Source organism: Salmo salar, chromosome 10 (genome assembly GCF_965601325.2).
Source record: "Salmo salar chromosome 10, fSalSal1, whole genome shotgun sequence".
NCBI classification, from domain to species: Eukaryota; Metazoa; Chordata; class Actinopteri; order Salmoniformes; family Salmonidae; genus Salmo; species Salmo salar.
In genome coordinates, this window is record NC_138300.1 from 122,968,546 (window position 1) to 122,987,923 (window position 19,378).

General features: G+C 47.8%; 1 protein-coding gene across 1 annotated transcript in view; it reads left to right on the forward strand.

Annotated features, from left to right (window-relative positions):
* LOC106561787 (unconventional myosin-Va) overlaps window positions 1-17,592 on the forward strand; it is a 40,414-nt gene extending 22,822 nt beyond the window's left edge. Inside the window, exons 21-40 of the mRNA XM_045688627.2 lie at window positions 638-877; window positions 1,250-1,498; window positions 1,686-1,779; window positions 1,964-2,106; window positions 2,442-2,615; window positions 3,136-3,330; window positions 3,451-3,738; window positions 4,416-4,480; window positions 5,068-5,145; window positions 5,578-5,776; window positions 5,857-5,950; window positions 6,349-6,489; window positions 7,028-7,182; window positions 10,632-10,721; window positions 11,630-11,780; window positions 12,827-13,011; window positions 15,780-15,877; window positions 16,302-16,476; window positions 16,730-16,810; window positions 17,069-17,592. Of these exons, the coding sequence (XP_045544583.2) occupies window positions 638-877; window positions 1,250-1,498; window positions 1,686-1,779; window positions 1,964-2,106; window positions 2,442-2,615; window positions 3,136-3,330; window positions 3,451-3,738; window positions 4,416-4,480; window positions 5,068-5,145; window positions 5,578-5,776; window positions 5,857-5,950; window positions 6,349-6,489; window positions 7,028-7,182; window positions 10,632-10,721; window positions 11,630-11,780; window positions 12,827-13,011; window positions 15,780-15,877; window positions 16,302-16,476; window positions 16,730-16,810; window positions 17,069-17,221 (3,048 nt within the window). The 3' untranslated portion in view covers window positions 17,222-17,592. The remainder of the gene's footprint in view (window positions 1-637; window positions 878-1,249; window positions 1,499-1,685; window positions 1,780-1,963; window positions 2,107-2,441; window positions 2,616-3,135; window positions 3,331-3,450; window positions 3,739-4,415; window positions 4,481-5,067; window positions 5,146-5,577; window positions 5,777-5,856; window positions 5,951-6,348; window positions 6,490-7,027; window positions 7,183-10,631; window positions 10,722-11,629; window positions 11,781-12,826; window positions 13,012-15,779; window positions 15,878-16,301; window positions 16,477-16,729; window positions 16,811-17,068) is intronic.
* Window positions 17,593-19,378: the final 1,786 nt, after the last annotated feature.

The following is a 19,378-nucleotide window of genomic DNA, read 5'->3' on the forward strand; positions in this document are numbered from 1 at the left end:
TCAGGGGTCGTGTTCGTTCAGGGGGTCGTGTTCGTTCAGGGGGTCGTGTTCGTTCAGGGGGTCGTGTTCGTTCAGGGGTCGTGTTCGTTCAGGGGGTCGTGTTCGTTCAGGGGTCGTGTTCGTTCAGGGGGTCGTGTTCGTTCAGGGGTCGTTCATTCAGGGGTCGTTCAGGGGTCGTGTTCATTCAGGGGGTCGTGTTCATTCAGGGCACAACATATCAAAACGGAAAGCAGGGGAAAACGTTTCTAATTGGTTCAGAAAGTACCTCCCTGTTTCAGAAAGTACCTCCCTGTTTCAGAAAATACCTCCCTGTTTCAGAAAGTACCTCCCTGTTTCAGAAAGTACCTCCCTGTTTCAGAAAGTACCTCCCTGTTTCAGAAAGTACCTCCCTGTTTCAGAAAATACCTCCCTGTTTCAGAAAGTACCTCCCTGTTTCAGAAAGTACCTCCCTGTTTCAGAAAGTACCTCCCTGTTTCAGAAAGTACCTCCCTGTTTCAGACAGTTTTCTTGTGTTTAGAATCCACTGAAACACGACTCAGGTCTACAACAGTGATTTTGTATTTATATAGCCCTTTTCCAGGTGCTTTACATAGCGAGGAGGAAACTCACCTCAACCTCCATTCTCTGCTTCCCCCAGCTGCTGTACGAACACAAGGTTCTCACCATCCAGAGGTGGGTGAGAGGCTGGCTGGCCAGGCGGAGGTGCAGACGCTCCCTGAGGGCCGTGGTTTATCTCCAGAGCTGTGTGAGGCGCATGGCTGCCAGGAGGGAGCTGAGGAAACTCAGGGTGGAGGCTCGCTCTGTAGAACACTTCAAGAAGCTCAACGTGGGCATGGAGAACAAGATCATGCAATTGCAGAGGAAGGTGGATGAACAGGTGAGAAACGACACTTCCTGTATGGACGTAGTCACTTCCTGTATGGACGTAGTCACTTCCTGTATGGACGTAGTCACTTCCTGTATGGACGTAGTCACTTCCTGCGTCGAAATCCACCTATGTGGAAAGCTACAAAGAGTAGTACTACTACAACTAAACAAACAAGTGAGACCAGGCAGTCAGGTTTCATGTTTGAATAATGAATATTTTGGAAATCTTACTCTTTCGAGACACGCATCACTCTCTCCTTAGAAATATCTGTTTCCTTCAGTATTGACCCCAGTTGAAAACAGGACATTGTTTCATGAGGTAATGCTGGTTGTTTGTCACATGTAAACCCTCAGTGTGTGTCCCCCCCCCTCCCTCCTGCAGCACAAGGAGAACAGAGAGCTCAGTGAGAGGTTGCGTACTGTGGAGCGGTCCCGGGCGGCGGAGAGCGAGAGACTGGGGAGAGAGGTGGAGCGGCTACGCGTGGCAGAGGAGGAGAGCAGAGTTAAAGCAGACGGGGTACCCTCCCTCCTGGAACAGCTGTCATTCCTCCGTCAGGAATTGGAGACTACCAGGTTGGAGAAAGAGGCCGTACAGGAGGAGGCTAGGACCTACAGGGTGGACACTGAGAAGGTAACGTTACTGCTGCATTCACCTACTAACTTAGACGGAGAAGGTAGGAGCTAATACGGCCGTTTCTACAAAGCCACTTAGAAAACTGTCGACAATGTCACTGACACATTATATTAAGAATGGAACTTCCAAGCCTGATGTTGCTCTACTGAGCTCCACTGACGTGTTTCCCTCTTCCTGCCACTAGGTGGTGTCAGAGTTGAATGAGAACAACAGCTTGTTGATAACAGAGAAAGACAATATGAATCAGCTGATCCAGGAACAGAGCCAACAGATAGCAGGTACAGTACAGGGGTCATGTTCATGATGGCACACAGTTTAAAAAAAAAAAAAACGTTTTGCAATGGAAAACATAAACATTTCTTAATTTTTTTTTTATTGGACAAGTCCATTTTGCTTCTCCCTTTTTCTGTCTGTTGTCTTCCATTCGTTGCCTAATGAACACTTCCCTGTTCCTTTGTCCAGAGAGCAAGGCCCATGCTAAAGACGGTATGCAGCTGGAGAGTGATCTCCGTGAGGAGCGGGACCACTACCAGAGTCTGCTGAGTGAATACACACACCTAAAAGAGAGACACGCTGACCTGAAAGAAGAGATGACTATTAGCACGGTGAGATGAGTTATGGAGCGTTATAGACCTTGGAGAATTAGATGTTTATTCATGCAGGGTGTTGGAATGCTGTTATCCATCTCATACTGACATTCAAAGCTATTTATCCTACGTTAACCAACGTTATGTTTTAGAATTTTTTGGGGGAGATTAGTCATCTCTATAATATACCAACTTTGGTTTGGTTTGACAGTCAAGTTTCACTGCCGCTTTCCTAGCTTGCTAGCCTGGATTTCAGTGGCTAAAACACTGCGTACATTAGATCTATATGGAAATAACATGTTGGTTTGTGTCAGCTTCGGGCTACCTATCTAACCTCCATGCTATCTAAACAGATCACCAATAAACCAGGCCACCGGAGAACAGACTCCAACTACAGCAGCAATGAGTCTGAGGGAACTCCCAGTTCTGGATTTGCGGAGGGAAGAAACAGCTCAGTGAAAACTCACAGCTCAACACGCAGCTCCTCAGGATTCACCGAGTCAGAGACGAGATCTCTACGAGAAGACGTAAGGAACTCAAATATAAACATGTGGAATGCAACAAAAAAAAACTCATCATCGTTGAGGTTTACGTGGAAGCTCACCACCCCATAGCTTCCACAACATCCGAGTGATGAACAAGGCTCAGGAGCATGATAGCACAAGGCTTCCACCCTCATAGTCCAAGGCTCAGGAGCATGATAGCACAAGGCTTCCACCCTCATAGTCCAAGGCTCAGGAGCATGATAGCACAAGGCTTCCACCCTCATAGTCCAAGGCTCAGGAGCATGATGGCACAAGGCTTCCACCCTCATAGTCCAAGGCTCAGGAGCATGATGGCACAAGGCTTCCACCCTCATAGTCCAAGGCTCAGGAGCATGATGGCACAAGGCTTCCACCCTCATAGTCCAAGGCTCAGGAGCATGATGGCACAAGGCTTCCACCCTCATAGTCCCACCCAGGATGCTTTGCTCTCTCATAGAATTAGACCAGTTTTATTCTGGATGAACTAAAACAAATGTTTTTTTCTGGTGTTGTTGTTGTTCAGGACGCGCCACACCAGGATGTGGTTGACATGTCCGTCCTGTTGAAGCTACAGAGGAGAGTCACTGAGCTGGAGCAGGACAAACACACACTGCAGAGACACCTGGATAAGCGGGAAGAGGCACAACAAGACCAGGTCAAAAATGCAGAGAAGCAAAGAACTGCGGGGAGAGCTGAGCTGGACCTAGAGGCTCTGAAAGTAATGACGTTTCATAAATTATTACCGCGCAGTTACATTTGACCATTTTTTTTTAGTTAATATCTGGTGACTTCTGTATATGTAGAGCTGTTCTGAACTCTCTGTTTCCTCTCTCCTCAGCGCCAGGAGCTGGAGTCAGAGAACAAGAGGCTGAAGACAAACCTGGCGGAGCTGCGTCAGTCTCTAGCTACAGTCTCCAACACCAACCCCGGGGCTAAGACCAACCCCGGGGCTAAGACCAACCCCGGGGCTAAGGCCGCCACCAGCAGCCCCGGGCCGGGCTCCGCTCCCTACAACGTGCTCCTGGAGCAGCTCAACTCCTCCAACGAGGAACTGGAGGTCAGGAAGGAGGAGGTGCTTCTCCTTCGCTCACACCTGGTCCGCCAGGAGGTGCTCAAACACAACAAGGTAGGAGGAGAGGAGGAAGTAGTCCCAAACGGTACCCTAATTCTCTATGTAGTGCACTGGTCCCTGGTCAAAAGTAGTACACTGTATATAGGGAATAGGGTTCTATAGGGCTCTGGTCTAAAGTAGTACACTGTATATAGGGAATAGGGTTCTATAGGGCTCTGGTCTAAAGTAGTGCACTATATAAGGAATAGGGTTCTATAGGGCTCTGGTCTAAAGTAGTGCACTATATAAGGAATAGGGTTCTATAGGGCCCTGGTCTAAAGTAGTGCACTATATAAGGAATAGGGTTCTATAGGGCCCTGGTCTAAAGTAGTGCACTGTATATAGGGAATAGGGTTCTATAGGGCCCTGGTCTAAAGTAGTGTACTATATAGGGAATAGGGTTCTATAGGGCTCTGGTCTAAAGTAGTGCACTAAATATAGGGAATAGGGTGCCATTTGGGCCACTTCCCTACTATCAGCTTGTCTGAGCTAGGCGAATGCCGAGCAGAATCCCTCATCTTGATCACGTAATGACTAGTTATTTGAGAGGTGAATTGTAGATCAGTGATTCTGTGCTGTCCGACTGGAAAAATGAACTAACATTCTGATTTACAAATACATAGTACTTATGTACTGTTTTGAATGTGTTTTCCTCTACACTGGCAGTACTTGACACCCTTTCCTTTTGGTAGGAAGCGTATGGAGAGATGCATAAGATGATTCATCTTGGTGAAACTCCACCCAAAGAGGCTGATGGGTAAACACTTCAACTCACCCCACCCCTTCTGGATCCTTTTACATTGATTGACAGCTGACATTGGTTTATCTTGTTTTGCTTCTGAAGCTAAGCAGGGTTGGTCCTGGTCAGTCCCTGGATGGGAGACCAGATGCTGCTGGAAGTGGTGTTGGAGGACCAGTAGGAGGCACTCTTTCCTCTGGTCTAAAAAAATATCCAAACTCCCCAGGGCAGTGATTGGGGACATTGCCCTGTGTAGGGTGCTGTCTTTCAGAAGGGACGTTAAACGTGTGTCCTGACTCTCTGAGGTCATTAAAGATCCCATGGTACTTATCATAAGAGTAGGGGTGTTAACCCCTGGTGTCCTGGATAAAATACCAATCTGGCCCTCATACCATCACGGTCACCTAATCATCCCCAGCTTACAATTGGCTCATTCATCCCCCTCCTCCTCTCCCCTGTAACTATTCCCCAGGTCGTTGCTGTAAATGAGAATGTGTTCTCAGTCAACTCACCTGGTAAAATAACGGATAAAATAAATAAAATACAAATCTTGTTTTAAGTTAGTTGACTTGTTATTGGTCTACTGTTTCCTCTGTTGACGTCAGGTCCACTCCTGACTACCACAAGTTGAACGAAGATGGAGAGCTGTGGTTGGCTTATGACGGGTTGAAGGAGACCAACAGGTGAGCTGGAGGGATAGCAAGAGGAATGTGTTCAAGGTTTTCAAGGCAATACAAAGGAACTAGATAAGAAAACAATTCTGATGATGAATACAGTGAGGGGGGAAAAAAGTATTTGATCCCCTGCTGATTTTGATGCATGATACTAAGTCGTGTTTTGCAGAGAGGGGGTCAAATACTTATTTCCCTAATTTAAAATGCAAATCAATTTATAACGTTTTTGACATGTGTTTTTCTGGATTTTTTTGTTGTTGTTATTCTGTCTCTCACTGTTCAAATAAACCTACCATTAAAATTATACAAAATCAGCAAGGGATCAAATACTTTTCCCCTCACTGTATGTCTCTGTCTGTTTCTCTGTGTCTTTGTCTCTCTTTCTGTGTCTGTCTCTTTGTGTTTCTCTCTCTCTCTTATCTTTCTCCCCCTTCCTCCCAGCCTGTTGGTGTCTCAGCTGCAGGTGCAGGACAGGAGGCATGAGGAGGAGGTGGAGGAGCTAAGAGAGGAGGTGCTCAGGGTGAGAGAGGAGAACAGGCAGCAGCAACAATTCCTCTCCCAGAGCCTCCTCCTCCCCCAGGACGCCCGTATCGAGGCCAGCCTGCATCACGAGATCACACGCCTTACCAGCGACAACCTGGTAGGTACCAGCGATGGGCTGCGTTCAGCAGGGTTCAACGTTGTGGAACGGTTTAGATGTAAATGGGTTCTATCTTACAGGACCTGATGGAGCAGCAAGAGAAACAGGACAAGATGATCCGCAAACTAAAAAAACAGCTCAAAGTCTACGTCAAGAGGGTAGAAGAATACGAAGGTATATAAACTATAAATAATAGAGGTCCTAAAATCGATCCCAGTGGAACCCCCCCATCTCCAGAGTTTAATTTAGTGTTTATTAGTTGATTATCGCGTATAATATGCATACAATATATACTGATTTCATTTCTACAATATAAAAGTCATTATGGTTTTTTCAAACTGTATTGGACATAACCAGCACTTCTTTCTCTCTCTCTCTGTCTCTCTCTCTGTCTCTCTCTCTGTCTCTGTCTTTCTCTCTCTGTCTCTCTGTCTCTATCTCTGTCTCTCTCTCGCTCTCTGTCTCTCTGTCTCTATCTCTCTCTATCTCTGTCTCTCTCTCGCTCTCTGTCTCTGTCTCTATCTCTGTCTCTCTCCCCCTCTCTCTCTCTCCCTGGTCGTTGGTCTCATTAGCTAGCGGACAGATGGAGAGGTTGGCTCCAGGTCCAGAGCCTCGCTCTCCTGTTGGTATCACCCGGAAGGAGAGGGACTTCCAAGGCATGCTGGAGTACCAGAGGGGGGATGAGAGCAAACTACTGAAGAGTCTGGTTGTGGGTAGGTTCCGTATGTTATTTTGCAGCAAATACTTATTTGACATATTTCCCTATTGAGTTGTGTTTCCAATAGGGGAAAAAGTAAATGTTTATAACAAAGTAAAAGGCATAAATTGATTGATATATCTATCTTTGTCAGAGCTGAAGCCTTGCGGTGTGGCTGCTAACTGTGCTGTGCTAACTGTGCTGTGCTAACTGTGCTGTGCTAACCGTGCTGTGCTAACCGTGCTGTGCTAACTGTGCTGTGCTAACCGTGCTGTGCTAACTGTGCTGTGCTAACCGTGCTGTGCTAACCGTGCTGTGCTAACCGTGCTGTGCTAACCGTGCTGTGCTAACTGTGCTGTGTTAACCGTGCTGTGTTAAGGCGGCAGGTAGCCTAGCGGTTAAGAGCGTTGAGCCACCTCTGTGAAAAATATGTCAATGTGCCCTTGAGCAAGACACTTAACCATAATTGCTCCTGTAAGTCTCTCTGGATCAGAGCGTCTGGTAAATGACTTAAATGATGTTAACTGTGTTGTGATGACTGTGTTGATACTTAGAGCTGAAGCCTCGCGGTGTGGCGGTTAACTTCCTCCCTGGTCTGCCGGCCTACATCCTGTTTATGTGTCTGAGACATGCTGACTACTCTAATGATGACCAGAGAGTCAGCATCCTGCTCAACTCTACCATCAACAGCATCAAGGGAGTCCTCAAGGTACAGCGTTAGCATCAAGGGAGTCCCCGAGGTAAAGCGTTAGCATCAAGGGAGTCCTCGAGGTAAAGCGTTAGCGTCAAGGGAGTCCTCGAGGTAAAGCGTTAGCGTCAAGGGAGTCACCGAGGTAAAGCGTTAGCATCAAGGGAGTCCCCGAGGTAAAGCGTTAGCATCAAGGGAGTCCCCGAGGTAAAGCGTTAGCATCAAGGGAGTCCCCAAGGTAAAGCGTTAGCATCAAGGGAGTCCCCGAGGTACAGCGTTAGCATCAAGGGAGTCCCCGAGGTAAAGCGTTAGCATCAAGGGAGTCCCCGAGGTAAAGCGTTAGCGTCAAGGGAGTCCCCGAGGTAAAGCGTTAGCATCAAGGGAGTCCCCGAGGTAAAGCGTTAGCATCAAGGGAGTCCCCGAGGTACAGCGTTAGCATCAAGGGAGTCCCCGAGGTAAAGCGTTAGCATCAAGGGAGTCCCCGAGGTAAAGCGTTAGCGTCAAGGGAGTCCCCGAGGTAAAGCGTTAGCGTCAAGGGAGTCCCCGAGGTAAAGCGTTAGCATCAAGGGAGTCCCCGAGGTAAAGCGTTAGCATCAAGGGAGTCCTTCGAGGTAAAGCGTTAGCATCAAGGGAGTCCTTCGAGGTAAAGCGTTAGCATCAAGGGAGTCCCCGAGGTAAAGCGTTAGCATCAAGGGAGTCCCCGAGGTTACAGCGTTAGCATCAAGGGAGTCCCTGAGGTAAAGCGTTAGCATCAAGGGAGTCCCCGAGGTAAAGCGTTAGCATCAAGGGAGTCCCCGAGGTAAAGCGTTAGCATCAAGGGAGTCCCCGAGGTACAGCGTTAGCATCAAGGGAGTCCCCGAGGTACAGCGTTAGCATCAAGGGAGTCCCCGAGGTACAGCGTTAGCATCAAGGGAGTCCCCGAGGTACAGCGTTAGCATCAAGGGAGTCCTCGAGGTACAGCGTTAGCGTCAAGGGAGTCCCCGAGGTACAGCGTTAGCGTCAAGGGAGTCCCCGAGGTACAGCGTTAGCGTCAAGGGAGTCCCCGAGGTACAGCGTTAGCGTCAAGGGAGTCCCCGAGGTACAGCGTTAGCATCAAGGGAGTCCTCGAGGTACAGCGTTAGCATCAAGGGAGTCCCCGAGGTAAAGCGTTAGCATCAAGGGAGTCCTTCGAGGTACAGCGTTAGCATCAAGGGAGTCCTCAAGGTAAAGCGTTAGCGTCAAGGGAGTCCCCGAGGTACAGCGTTAGCATCAAGGGAGTCCTCGAGGTACAGCGTTAGCATCAAGGGAGTCCTCGAGGTACAGCGTTAGCATCAAGGGAGTCCCCGAGGTACAGCGTTAGCGTCAAGGGAGTCCCCGAGGTACAGCGTTAGCATCAAGGGAGTCCTCGAGGTAAAGCGTTAGCATCAAGGGAGTCCCCGAGGTAAAGCGTTAGCATCAAGGGAGTCCTTCGAGGTAAAGCGTTAGCATCAAGGGAGTCCTTCGAGGTAAAGCGTTAGCATCAAGGGAGTCCCCGAGGTAAAGCGTTAGCATCAAGGGAGTCCCCGAGGTTACAGCGTTAGCATCAAGGGAGTCCCTGAGGTAAAGCGTTAGCATCAAGGGAGTCCCCGAGGTAAAGCGTTAGCATCAAGGGAGTCCTCGAGGTAAAGCGTTAGCATCAAGGGAGTCCCCGAGGTAAAGCGTTAGCATCAAGGGAGTCCTTGAGGTACAGCGTTAGCGTCAAGGGAGTCCCCGAGGTACAGCGTTAGCATCAAGGGAGTCCTCGAGGTAAAGCGTTAGCATCAAGGGAGTCCCCGAGGTAAAGCGTTAGCATCAAGGGAGTCCTTCGAGGTACAGCGTTAGCGTCAAGGGAGTCCTTCAAGGTACAGCGTTAGCGTCAAGGGAGTCCCCGAGGTACAGCGTTAGCATCAAGGGAGTCCATCAAGGTAGATTTGTAATTTGATAGGCCTATGCTATTGTATGCTTATGGATTTCGGTTTGTGTTGAACAATGAGGGCGGCAGGTAGCCTAGCGGTTAGAGGGTTCGGCCAGTAACCGAAAGGTCCCTGGTTGGAATACCCGAGCCTTCAAGGTGAAAATCTGTCCATGTGCCCTTGAGCAAGACACTTAACCCTAATTTGCTGCAGGGTTACTGTACTACTATGACTGACCCTGTAAAACAACACATTACACTGCACCTATCATACTACTACAGTAGTAAGGCAGTGGAGTTGTACCGGACTCTGGGCAGTAGTTTACCAGTGGAGTTGTACCGGACTCTGGGCAGTAGTTTACCAGTGGAGTTGTACCAGACTCTGGGCAGTAGTTTACCAGTGGAGTTGTACCAGACTCTGGGCAGTAGTTTACCAGTGGAGTTGTACCAGACTCTGGGCAGTAGTTTACCAGTGGAGTTGTACCGGACTCTGGGCAGTAGTTTACCAGTGGAGTTGTACCGGACTCTGGGCAGTAGTTTACCAGTGGAGTTGTACCGGACTCTGGGCAGTAGTTTACCAGTGGAGTTGTACCAGACTCTGGGCAGTAGTTTACCAGTGGAGTTGTACCAGACTCTGGGCAGTAGTTTACCAGTGGAGTTGTACCAGACTCTGGGCAGTAGTTTACCAGTGGAGTTGTACCAGACTCTGGGCAGTAGTTTACCAGTGGAGTTGTACCAGACTCTGGGCAGTAGTTTACCAGTGGAGTTGTACCAGACTCTGGGCAGTAGTTTACCAGTGGAGTTGTACAGGACTCTGGGCAGTAGTTTACCAGTGGAGTTGTACCAGACTCTGGGCAGTAGTTTACCAGTGGAGTTGTACCAGACTCTGGGCAGTAGTTTACCAGTGGAGTTGTACCAGACTCTGGGCAGTAGTTTACCAGTGGAGTTGTACCAGACTCTGGGCAGTAGTTTACCAGTGGAGTTGTACCAGACTCTGGGCAGTAGTTTACCAGTGGAGTTGTACCGGACTCTGGGCAGTAGTTTACCAGTGGAGTTGTACCGGACTCTGGGCAGTAGTTTACCAGTGGAGTTGTACCGGACTCTGGGCAGTAGTTTACCAGTGGAGTTGTACCGGACTCTGGGCAGTAGTTTACCAGTGGAGTTGTACCAGACTCTGGGCAGTAGTTTACCAGTGGAGTTGTACCGGACTCTGGGCAGTAGTTTACCAGTGGAGTTGTACCGGACTCTGGGCAGTAGTTTACCAGTGGAGTTGTACCAGACTCTGGGCAGTAGTTTACCAGTGGAGTTGTACCGGACTCTGGGCAGTAGTAATTTGCTCCAGGGTTACTGTACTACTATGACTGACCCTGTAAATCCAACACATTTCACTGCACCTATCCAGTGTATGTGAGAATAAAAACATCTCATTAAATGTGAGCTTGAACATGACCACATACTGAGGATGCAAAGTTCAGTTGACCCATTGTAAAGTCCCGCTTCATGAGTTACTGTTGCAATCTGTTTGTTTTTTGCCCCCCCCCCCCCCCCCCCCCCACCCCAGAGGCAAGGAGATGATTTTGAGACTGTGTCTTTCTGGCTGGCCAACACCTGCCGATTTCTCCACTGCCTGAAGCAGTACAGTGGAGAGGAGGTAAGCTGGAGAGGATTAGTCTCTCATATCATTTACATTTTTAGTCATTTAGCAGACGCTCTTATCCAGAGCGACTTACAGTAGTGAATGCATACATTTCATACATTTCATTTTCATTTCATGCATTTAAAAACAAAACAAAAAATGTTTGTACTGGCCCCCCGTGGGAATCGAACCCACAACCCTGGCGTTGCAAACACCATGCTGGCGTTGCAAACACCATGCTCTACCAGCTGAGCCACAGGGGAAGGCATATGACAGTTCTTGCTCGACTGATTTTGAACACCTTAATCCACAGCTATCAAGCACACTGTTTTGCTTAGCAAGTACCGCTTCCTCCTGACGCGGCTTCAACCCTCTACCTCCTGATGCATCCTAAATATTCCCTAGTGTAACAGTGTAGCTTCCGTCCCTCTCCTCGCCCCGAACCAGGGACCCTCTGCACACATCAACAACTGACACCCCCACGAAGCATCGTTACCCATCGCGCCACAAAAGCCGCGGCCCTTGCAACCCAAGGGGAAACCCTACTTCAAGTCTCAGAGCGAGTGACGTCACCGATTTGAAACGCTATTAGTGCGCACCACCGCTAACTAACTAGCCATTTCACATCGGTTACACTAGCACAAAATGGAGACGCTTCAAGTTGTGGAATGAGTTTCACAGATGCCCGTCTTCTATAGATAGACAGACAGACAGACAGACAGACAGACAGACAGACAGACAGACAGACAGACAGACAGACACACACACACACACACACACACACACACACACACACACACACGATGAAGTGCTAGTGTTCTGAGATTAGGACGGAAACACAAACCCCTGTGTTAACTGCTTTACAACCTTACCTGTAACTGCGGTTTGACCTGTGTTTATAACCATCTCCTCTCTCCTTGTAGGCGTTTGTAAAGAACAACACCCCGCAGCAGAATGAGCACTGCTTGTGTAACTTTGACCTGTCGGAGTACCGTCAGGTCCTCAGTGACCTGGCCATCCAGAACTACCAGCAGCTGGTCAGATGCATGGAGGAGGCCCTGCAGCCAATGATAGGTGAGGAGACATTTCGCAGACGCTCTTATGCAGAGCCACTTAACCACATAATATGATCGGAGTATGAGGATCATGATAATTGCAAGTAAAACCTTCAAATGAGTAATGCTAGTGAGAGCGAGCAATGCTAGTGACAATGAGCAATGCTAGTGAGAGCGAGCAATGCTAGTGAGAGCGAGCAATGCTAGTGAGAGCGAGCAATGCTAGTGAGAGCGAGCAATGCTAGTGAGAGCGAGCAATGCTAGTGAGAGCGAGCAATGCTAGTGAGAGCGAGCAATGCTAGTGAGAGTGAGCAATGCTAGTGAGAGTGAGCAATGCTAGTGAGAGTGAGCAATGCTAGTGACAGTGAGCAATGCTAGTGACAGTGAGCAATGCTAGTGACAATGAGCAATGCTAGTGACAATGAGCAATGCTAGTGAGAGCGAGCAATGCTAGTGAGAGCGAGCAATGCTAGTGAGAGCGAGCAATGCTAGTGAGAGCGAGCAATGCTAGTGACAATGAGCAATGCTAGTGAGAGTGAGCAATGCTAGTGAGAGTGAGCAATGCTAGTGACAATGAGCAATGCTAGTGAGAGTGAGCAATGCTAGTGAGAGTGAGCAATGCTAGTGAGAGTGAGCAATGCTAGTGACAGTGAGCAATGCTAGTGACAGTGAGCAATGCTAGTGACAATGAGCAATGCTAGTGACAGTGAGCAATGCTAGTGACAATGAGCAATGCTAGTGAGAGTGAGCAACGCTAGTGAGGGTGAGCAACGCCAGTGAGGGTGAGCAACGCCAGTGAGGGTGAGCAACGCCAGTGAGGGTGAGCAACGCCAGTGAGGGTGAGCAACGCCAGTGAGGGTGAGCAACGCCAGTGAGGGTGAGCAACGCCAGTGAGGGTGAGCAACGCCAGTGAGCGTAAAGGATAAACCAAGTACAGTAGTGACACTTCTGAAATAACCATGCTAGGAACAGTAGCACTACTCACACAGTCCAAATGAGAAACAACAACAACAACAACAACAACGTAACAAACAAGTGACATTTTATTGTCCAACAATATCCCAGTTCCGGGTATGCTGGAGCATGAGAACTTCCAGGGAGTTCTGGGGTCTAAACCCACGGGCCTACGGAAGAGGACGTCCAGTTTAGCCGGAGAGGCTGTTTACACGGTGGACAGCATCCTACAGCAACTCGGTGTCTTCCACGCTACCCTGATTCAGCATGACGTCGACCCCGAGCTCATCAAACAGGTGTGTGTGTGTGTGTGTGTGTGTGTGTGTGTGTGTGTGTGTGTGTGTGTGTGTGTGTGTGTGTGTGTGTTGAGGAGTAAACTCTTGAGACAAATCTAGATGTGGTGTTCCATAGGGATGGGTTGTTGGACCTCTGTTCTGTCTAGTTGATATGCTGTATGTTATCTGTTATCTCCCAGGGGGTGAGGCAGCAGTTCTAGTTGATATGCTGTATGTTATCTGTTATCTCCCAGGGGGTGAGGCAGCAGTTCTAGTTGATATGCTGTATGTTATCTGTTATCTCCCAGGGGGTGAGGCAGCAGTTCTAGTTGATATGCTGTATGTTATCTGTTATCTCCCAGGGGGTGAGGCAGCAGTTCTAGTTGATATGCTGTATGTTATCTGTTATCTCCCAGGGGGGGAGGCAGCAGTTCTAGTTGATATGCTGTATGTTATCTGTTATCTCCCAGGGGGTGAGGCAGCAGTTCTAGTTGATATGCTGTATGTTATCTGTTATCTCCCAGGGGGGGAGGCAGCAGTTCTAGTTGATATGCTGTATGTTATCTGTTATCTCCCAGGGGGTGAGGCAGCAGTTCTAGTTGATATGCTGTATGTTATCTGTTATCTCCCAGGGGGTGAGGCAGCAGTTCTAGTTGATATGCTGTATGTTATCTGTTATCTCCCAGGGGGTGAGGCAGCAGTTCTAGTTGATATGCTGTATGTTATCTGTTATCTCCCAGGGGGTGAGGCAGCAGTTCTAGTTGATATGCTGTATGTTATCTGTTATCTCCCAGGGGGTGAGGCAGCAGTTCTAGTTGATATGCTGTATGTTATCTCCCAGGGGGGGAGGCAGCAGTTCTAGTTGATATGCTGTATGTTATCTCCCAGGGGGGGAGGCAGCAGTTCTAGTTGATATGCTGTATGTTATCTGTTATCTCCCAGGGGGTGAGGCAGCAGTTCTAGTTGATATGCTGTATGTTATCTGTTATCTCCCAGGGGGTGAGGCAGCAGTTCTAGTTGATATGCTGTATGTTATCTGTTATCTCCCAGGGGGGGAGGCAGCAGTTCTAGTTGATATGCTGTATGTTATCTCCCAGGGGGGGAGGCAGCAGTTCTAGTTGATATGCTGTATGTTATCTCCCAGGGGGGGAGGCAGCAGTTCTAGTTGATATGCTGTATGTTATCTGTTATCTCCCAGGGGGTGAGGCAGCAGTTCTAGTTGATATGCTGTATGTTATCTGTTATCTCCCAAGGGGGTAGGCAGCAGTTTTAGTTGATATGTTATCTGTTATCTCCCAGGGGGGGAGGCAGCAGTTCTAGTTGATATGCTGTATGTTATCTGTTATCTCCCAAGGGGGTAGGCAGCAGTTTTAGTTGATATGTTATCTCCCAGGGGGTGAGGCAGCAGTTCTAGTTGATATGTTATCTCCCAGGGGGTGAGGCAGCAGTTCTAGTTGATATGCTGTATGTTATCTCCCAGGGGGTGAGGCAGCAGTTCTAGTTGATATGCTGTATGTTATCTCCCAGGGGGTGAGGCAGCAGTTCTAGTTGATATGCTGTATGTTATCTGTTATCTCCCAGGGGGGGAGGCAGCAGTTCTAGTTGATATGCTGTATGTTATCTCCCAGGGGGTGAGGCAGCAGTTCTAGTTGATATGCTGTATGTTATCTGTTATCTCCCAGGGGGTGAGGCAGCAGTTCTAGTTGATATGCTGTATGTTATCTGTTATCTCCCAGGGGGTGAGGCAGCAGTTCTAGTTGATATGCTGTATGTTATCTGTTATCTCCCAGGGGGTGAGGCAGCAGTTCTAGTTGATATGCTGTATGTTATCTGTTATCTCCCAGGGGGTGAGGCAGCAGTTCTAGTTGATATGCTGTATGTTATCTGTTATCTCCCAGGGGGTGAGGCAGCAGTTCTAGTTGATATGCTGTATGTTATCTGTTATCTCCCAGGGGGTGAGGCAGCAGTTCTAGTTGATATGCTGTATGTTATCTCCCAGGGGGTGAGGCAGCAGTTCTAGTTGATATGCTGTATGTTATCTCCCAGGGGGGGAGGCAGCAGTTCTAGTTGATATGCTGTATGTTATCTGTTATCTCCCAGGGGGTGAGGCAGCAGTTCTAGTTGATATGCTGTATGTTATCTGTTATCTCCCAGGGGGTGAGGCAGCAGTTCTAGTTGATATGCTGTATGTTATCTGTTATCTCCCAGGGGGTGAGGCAGCAGTTCTAGTTGATATGCTGTATGTTATCTGTTATCTCCCAGGGGGGAGGCAGCAGTTCTAGTTGATATGTTATCTGTTATCTCCCAGGGGGTGAGGCAGCAGTTCTAGTTGATATGCTGTATGTTATCTGTTATCTCCCAGGGGGTGAGGCAGCAGTTCTAGTTGATATGCTGTATGTTATCTGTTATCTCCCAGGGGGTGAGGCAGCAGTTCTAGTTGATATGCTGTATGTTATCTGTTATCTCCCAGGGGGTGAGGCAGCAGTTTTAGTTGATATGTTATCTCCCAGGGGGTGAGGCAGCAGTTCTAGTTGATATGTTATCTCCTAGGGGGTGAGGCAGCAGTTCTAGTTGATATGCTATATGTTATCTCCCAGGGGTGAGGCAGCAGTTCTAGTTGATATGCTATATGTTATCTCCCAGGGGGGAGGCAGCAGTTCTAGTTGATATGCTGTATGTTATCTGTTATCTCCCAGGGGGTGAGGCAGCAGTTCTAGTTGATATGCTATATGTTATCTCCCAGGGGTGAGGCAGCCGTTCTAGTTGATATGCTGTATGTTATCTCCCAGGGGGTGAGGCAGCAGTTCTACATCATCTGTTCTGTCACTCTCAACAACCTGCTGCTGAGGAAGGACATGTGCTCCTGGAGTAAAGGACTGCAGATCAGGTACAGCCCTTTTACATGTTTTCACCCAAACATATTTAGATATAAACTAGAGAGTGTAGGCCCCAAGAATGATACCTGGGAAAACCCTCATTGTACACTGTGTTAAAAAAAATTCAATAACAAAATTAAATGAAGATTTACTTGTTAGAGGACTGACTATTTGTTCTGATATGATTGAGACAGATGTATTTTGAAACATTTAATCAGGTTTGTCACCAAGTGGCTGTCTGTCCTCTGTACTGTGGTTTTTTTATTAACTGTAAAAAGGCCTTTTTATAAATACAGTACATTGGGATTGATTGGTTTCTCTCTAGGCACAACAAGAGACAGCTGGAGGAGAGGAGGCTGTCAGACTGTGGAGCTAAAGAGATATGGGTTAGGGTTAGCCCTGTGTCCTCTAACTGGGTGGGGTGTCTCTCTCTAGGTATAATGTGTGGCAGCTGGAGGAGTGGCTGGAGGAGAGGGGGCTGTCAGACTGTGGAGCTAAAGAAATGCTGGAGCCTCTGATTCAGGCTGCTCAGTTACTACAGGTGAAGAAGAAGACTGAGGAAGATGCCCAGGCTATCTGTACCATGTGCTCTGCCCTCACCACAGTACAGGTAGGTCATCTAAGGTGCCACTAGAGTATACAGAGCCTGGTTCCAGATCTGTTTGTACTGGGCTTTCCAACTCAGACTGGAGTTGGCTATACAGCACAAACAGATCTGAGATCAGGCTACAGTATACAGAGTAGTAGTAGTTGTAACTGGCAATCTTTCTTCCTTTAAAAAAAAATAAAAATTCATTTTGAGCCATGTGATCTCGTCTATTGATCATCTCGTGATGATCGGTTTTCTGTTTTTCTCTCGTCAGATTGTGAAAGTGCTAAGCTTGTACACCCCAGTGATTGAATTTGAGGAACGGGTTTCCGTGTCCTTCATTAGAACCATACAGGTAAGGAGTTTTTGTCTCTGTGTATACTTTGCTCTCTCGCTCTCCTTTTATATATTGTCACTATGTCATTGAGTTGTTGTTCTCTCTCTCTCTCTCTCTCTCTCTCTCTCTCTCTCTCTCTGTCTCTCCTTTTATATATTGTCACTGTCATTGAGTTGTGTTCTCTCTCTCTCTCTCTCTCTGTCTGTCTCTCTCTCCTTTTATATATTGTAACTATATCATTGAGTTGTGTTCTCTCTCCCTCTCTGTCACCCTCAGGCCCTGTTGAAAGGCCGTGTCGAGTCACCGATGCTTCTTATGGACGCCAAGAAGATATTTTCCGTGACATTTCCCTTCACCCACTCCGACCTGGCTCTGGAGACCATTCAGATCCCTAGCAGTCTGAATCTAGGATTCCTCACACGGGTCTAACCCCTGACCTTTTGACCCTTGACCCTGGCTTTAAAAGTGTATCCTTCCATCCTCCCTTCCTTGAAGTAATCTCTGATTTACACATAGTTGGACAGGTTCGATTACTTCAAGGAAGGGAGGAAGAAATTCGAACGGCGCCCAGGAATTCTCCCCAATGGGCCTGAGGGAACTATATTTTTCACCAAAGTTGCCTGACCATTCATGTTTTACAAAATGCCTTGAAAAAAGTCAGTCAGTTTTTATAATGTTTTCCTGACCACTTATAATAGAAACAAGGAACACTGGAGACACTTTGTAATAATATGATGTATTTGGCAAGAGATAAATGTATACAAATGATATTATAATAAATAATGAGTCTTTTAGCAATAGTTACAGTATACTCTGTGTTTCCCCTGTATGTATGCCGCTGTCAAATCATGGAATAATTTTCAGGATGGTAAAACGTTTTCAGCGTAAACTTAAACCAGATATATAAAGTATGTAGAAAAGATAATGACGTGATATATATTTTTTTTTAAATACGATCATCTTCGAGGACTAACAATTACCAAGATGAGAACTAGACAGTCAGAGAGAATCTAAAATTCCCCAAAATATCATGTCATGGGGCCCCCATTGATTTTGTTATAAATGTTTGAGTCACTCAGATGGCATAAGAACAAGGCATAAGCCATGGCAAAATGTTTATAATTGCAGCAAATTCGTTTTTTTTTTTTAACTCAGAATTCTCTCTGCCCCATGGCAAAATGTGTAGAATTGCAGGAAATGTCTTTTTAAAACAGAAAAAAATGTCTCTGCAGCCAAGAAGAGGGCCTGTAAAACCGCAACACCGCTGCTGAAAAGAATCCTGCTACTGTTTACTTGTTAATGTATGCACAGGGAAATGGCACTATCTTTTATATTTTACACATTAAGAAATAATACATTGTTTGACGCAACTATACTGAACAAAAATATAAACGCAACATGCAACAATTTCAAAGATTTTACTGAGTTACAGTTCGCATAAAGAAATCAGTCAATTTAAATAAATTCATTAGGCCCTAATCTATGGATTTCACATGACTGGTAATACAGATATTCATCTGTTGGTCACAGATACCTTAAAAAAACAAAAGTAGGGGTGTGGATCAGAAAACCAGTCAGTATCTGGTGTGACCACCATTTGCCTCATGCAGCGCTACACATCTCCTTCACATAGAGTTGATCAGGCTGTTGATTGTGGCCTGTGGAATGTTTTCCCACTCCTCTTCAATGGCTGGATATTGGCTGGAACTGGAACACGCTGTCGTACAAGTCGATCCAGAGCATCCCAAACATGCTCAATGGGTGACATGTCTGGTGAGTTTGCAGGCCATGGAAGAACTGGGACATTTTCAGCTTCGAGGAATTGTGTCCAGATCCTTGCGACATGGGACAGTGCATTATCATGTTGAAACACGAGGTGATGGCGGAGGATGAATGACATGACAATGGACCTCAGGATCTCGTCACGGTATTCAAATTGTCAAATCGATAAAATGCAATTGTGTTCGTTGTCTGTCGCTTATGCCTGCCCGTACCATAACCCCACCTCCACCATGGGGCCCGTACCATAACCCCACCGCCACAATGGGGCCCATACCATAACCCCACCTCCACCATGGGGCCCATACCATAACCCCACCGCCACCATGGGGCCCATACCATAACCCCACCACCATGGGGCCCGTACCATAACCCCACCTCCACCATGGGGCCCGTACCATAACCCCACCGCCACCATGGGGCCCATACCATAACCCCACCGCCACCATGGGGCCCATACCATAACCCCACCTCCACCATGGGGCCCGTACCATAACCCCACCTCCACCATGGGGCCCATACCATAACCCCACCGCCACCATGGGGCCCATACCATAACCCCACCGCCACCATGGGGCCCGTACCATAACCCCACCTCCACCATGGGGCCCATACCATAACCCCACCTCCACCATGGGGCCCGTACCATAACCCCACCTCCACCATGGGGCCCATACCATAACCCCACCGCCACCATGGGGCCCGTACCATAACCCCACCTCCACCATGGGGCCCATACCTTAACCCCACCTCCACCATGGGGCCCGTACCATAATCCCACCTCCACCATGGGGCCCATACCATAAC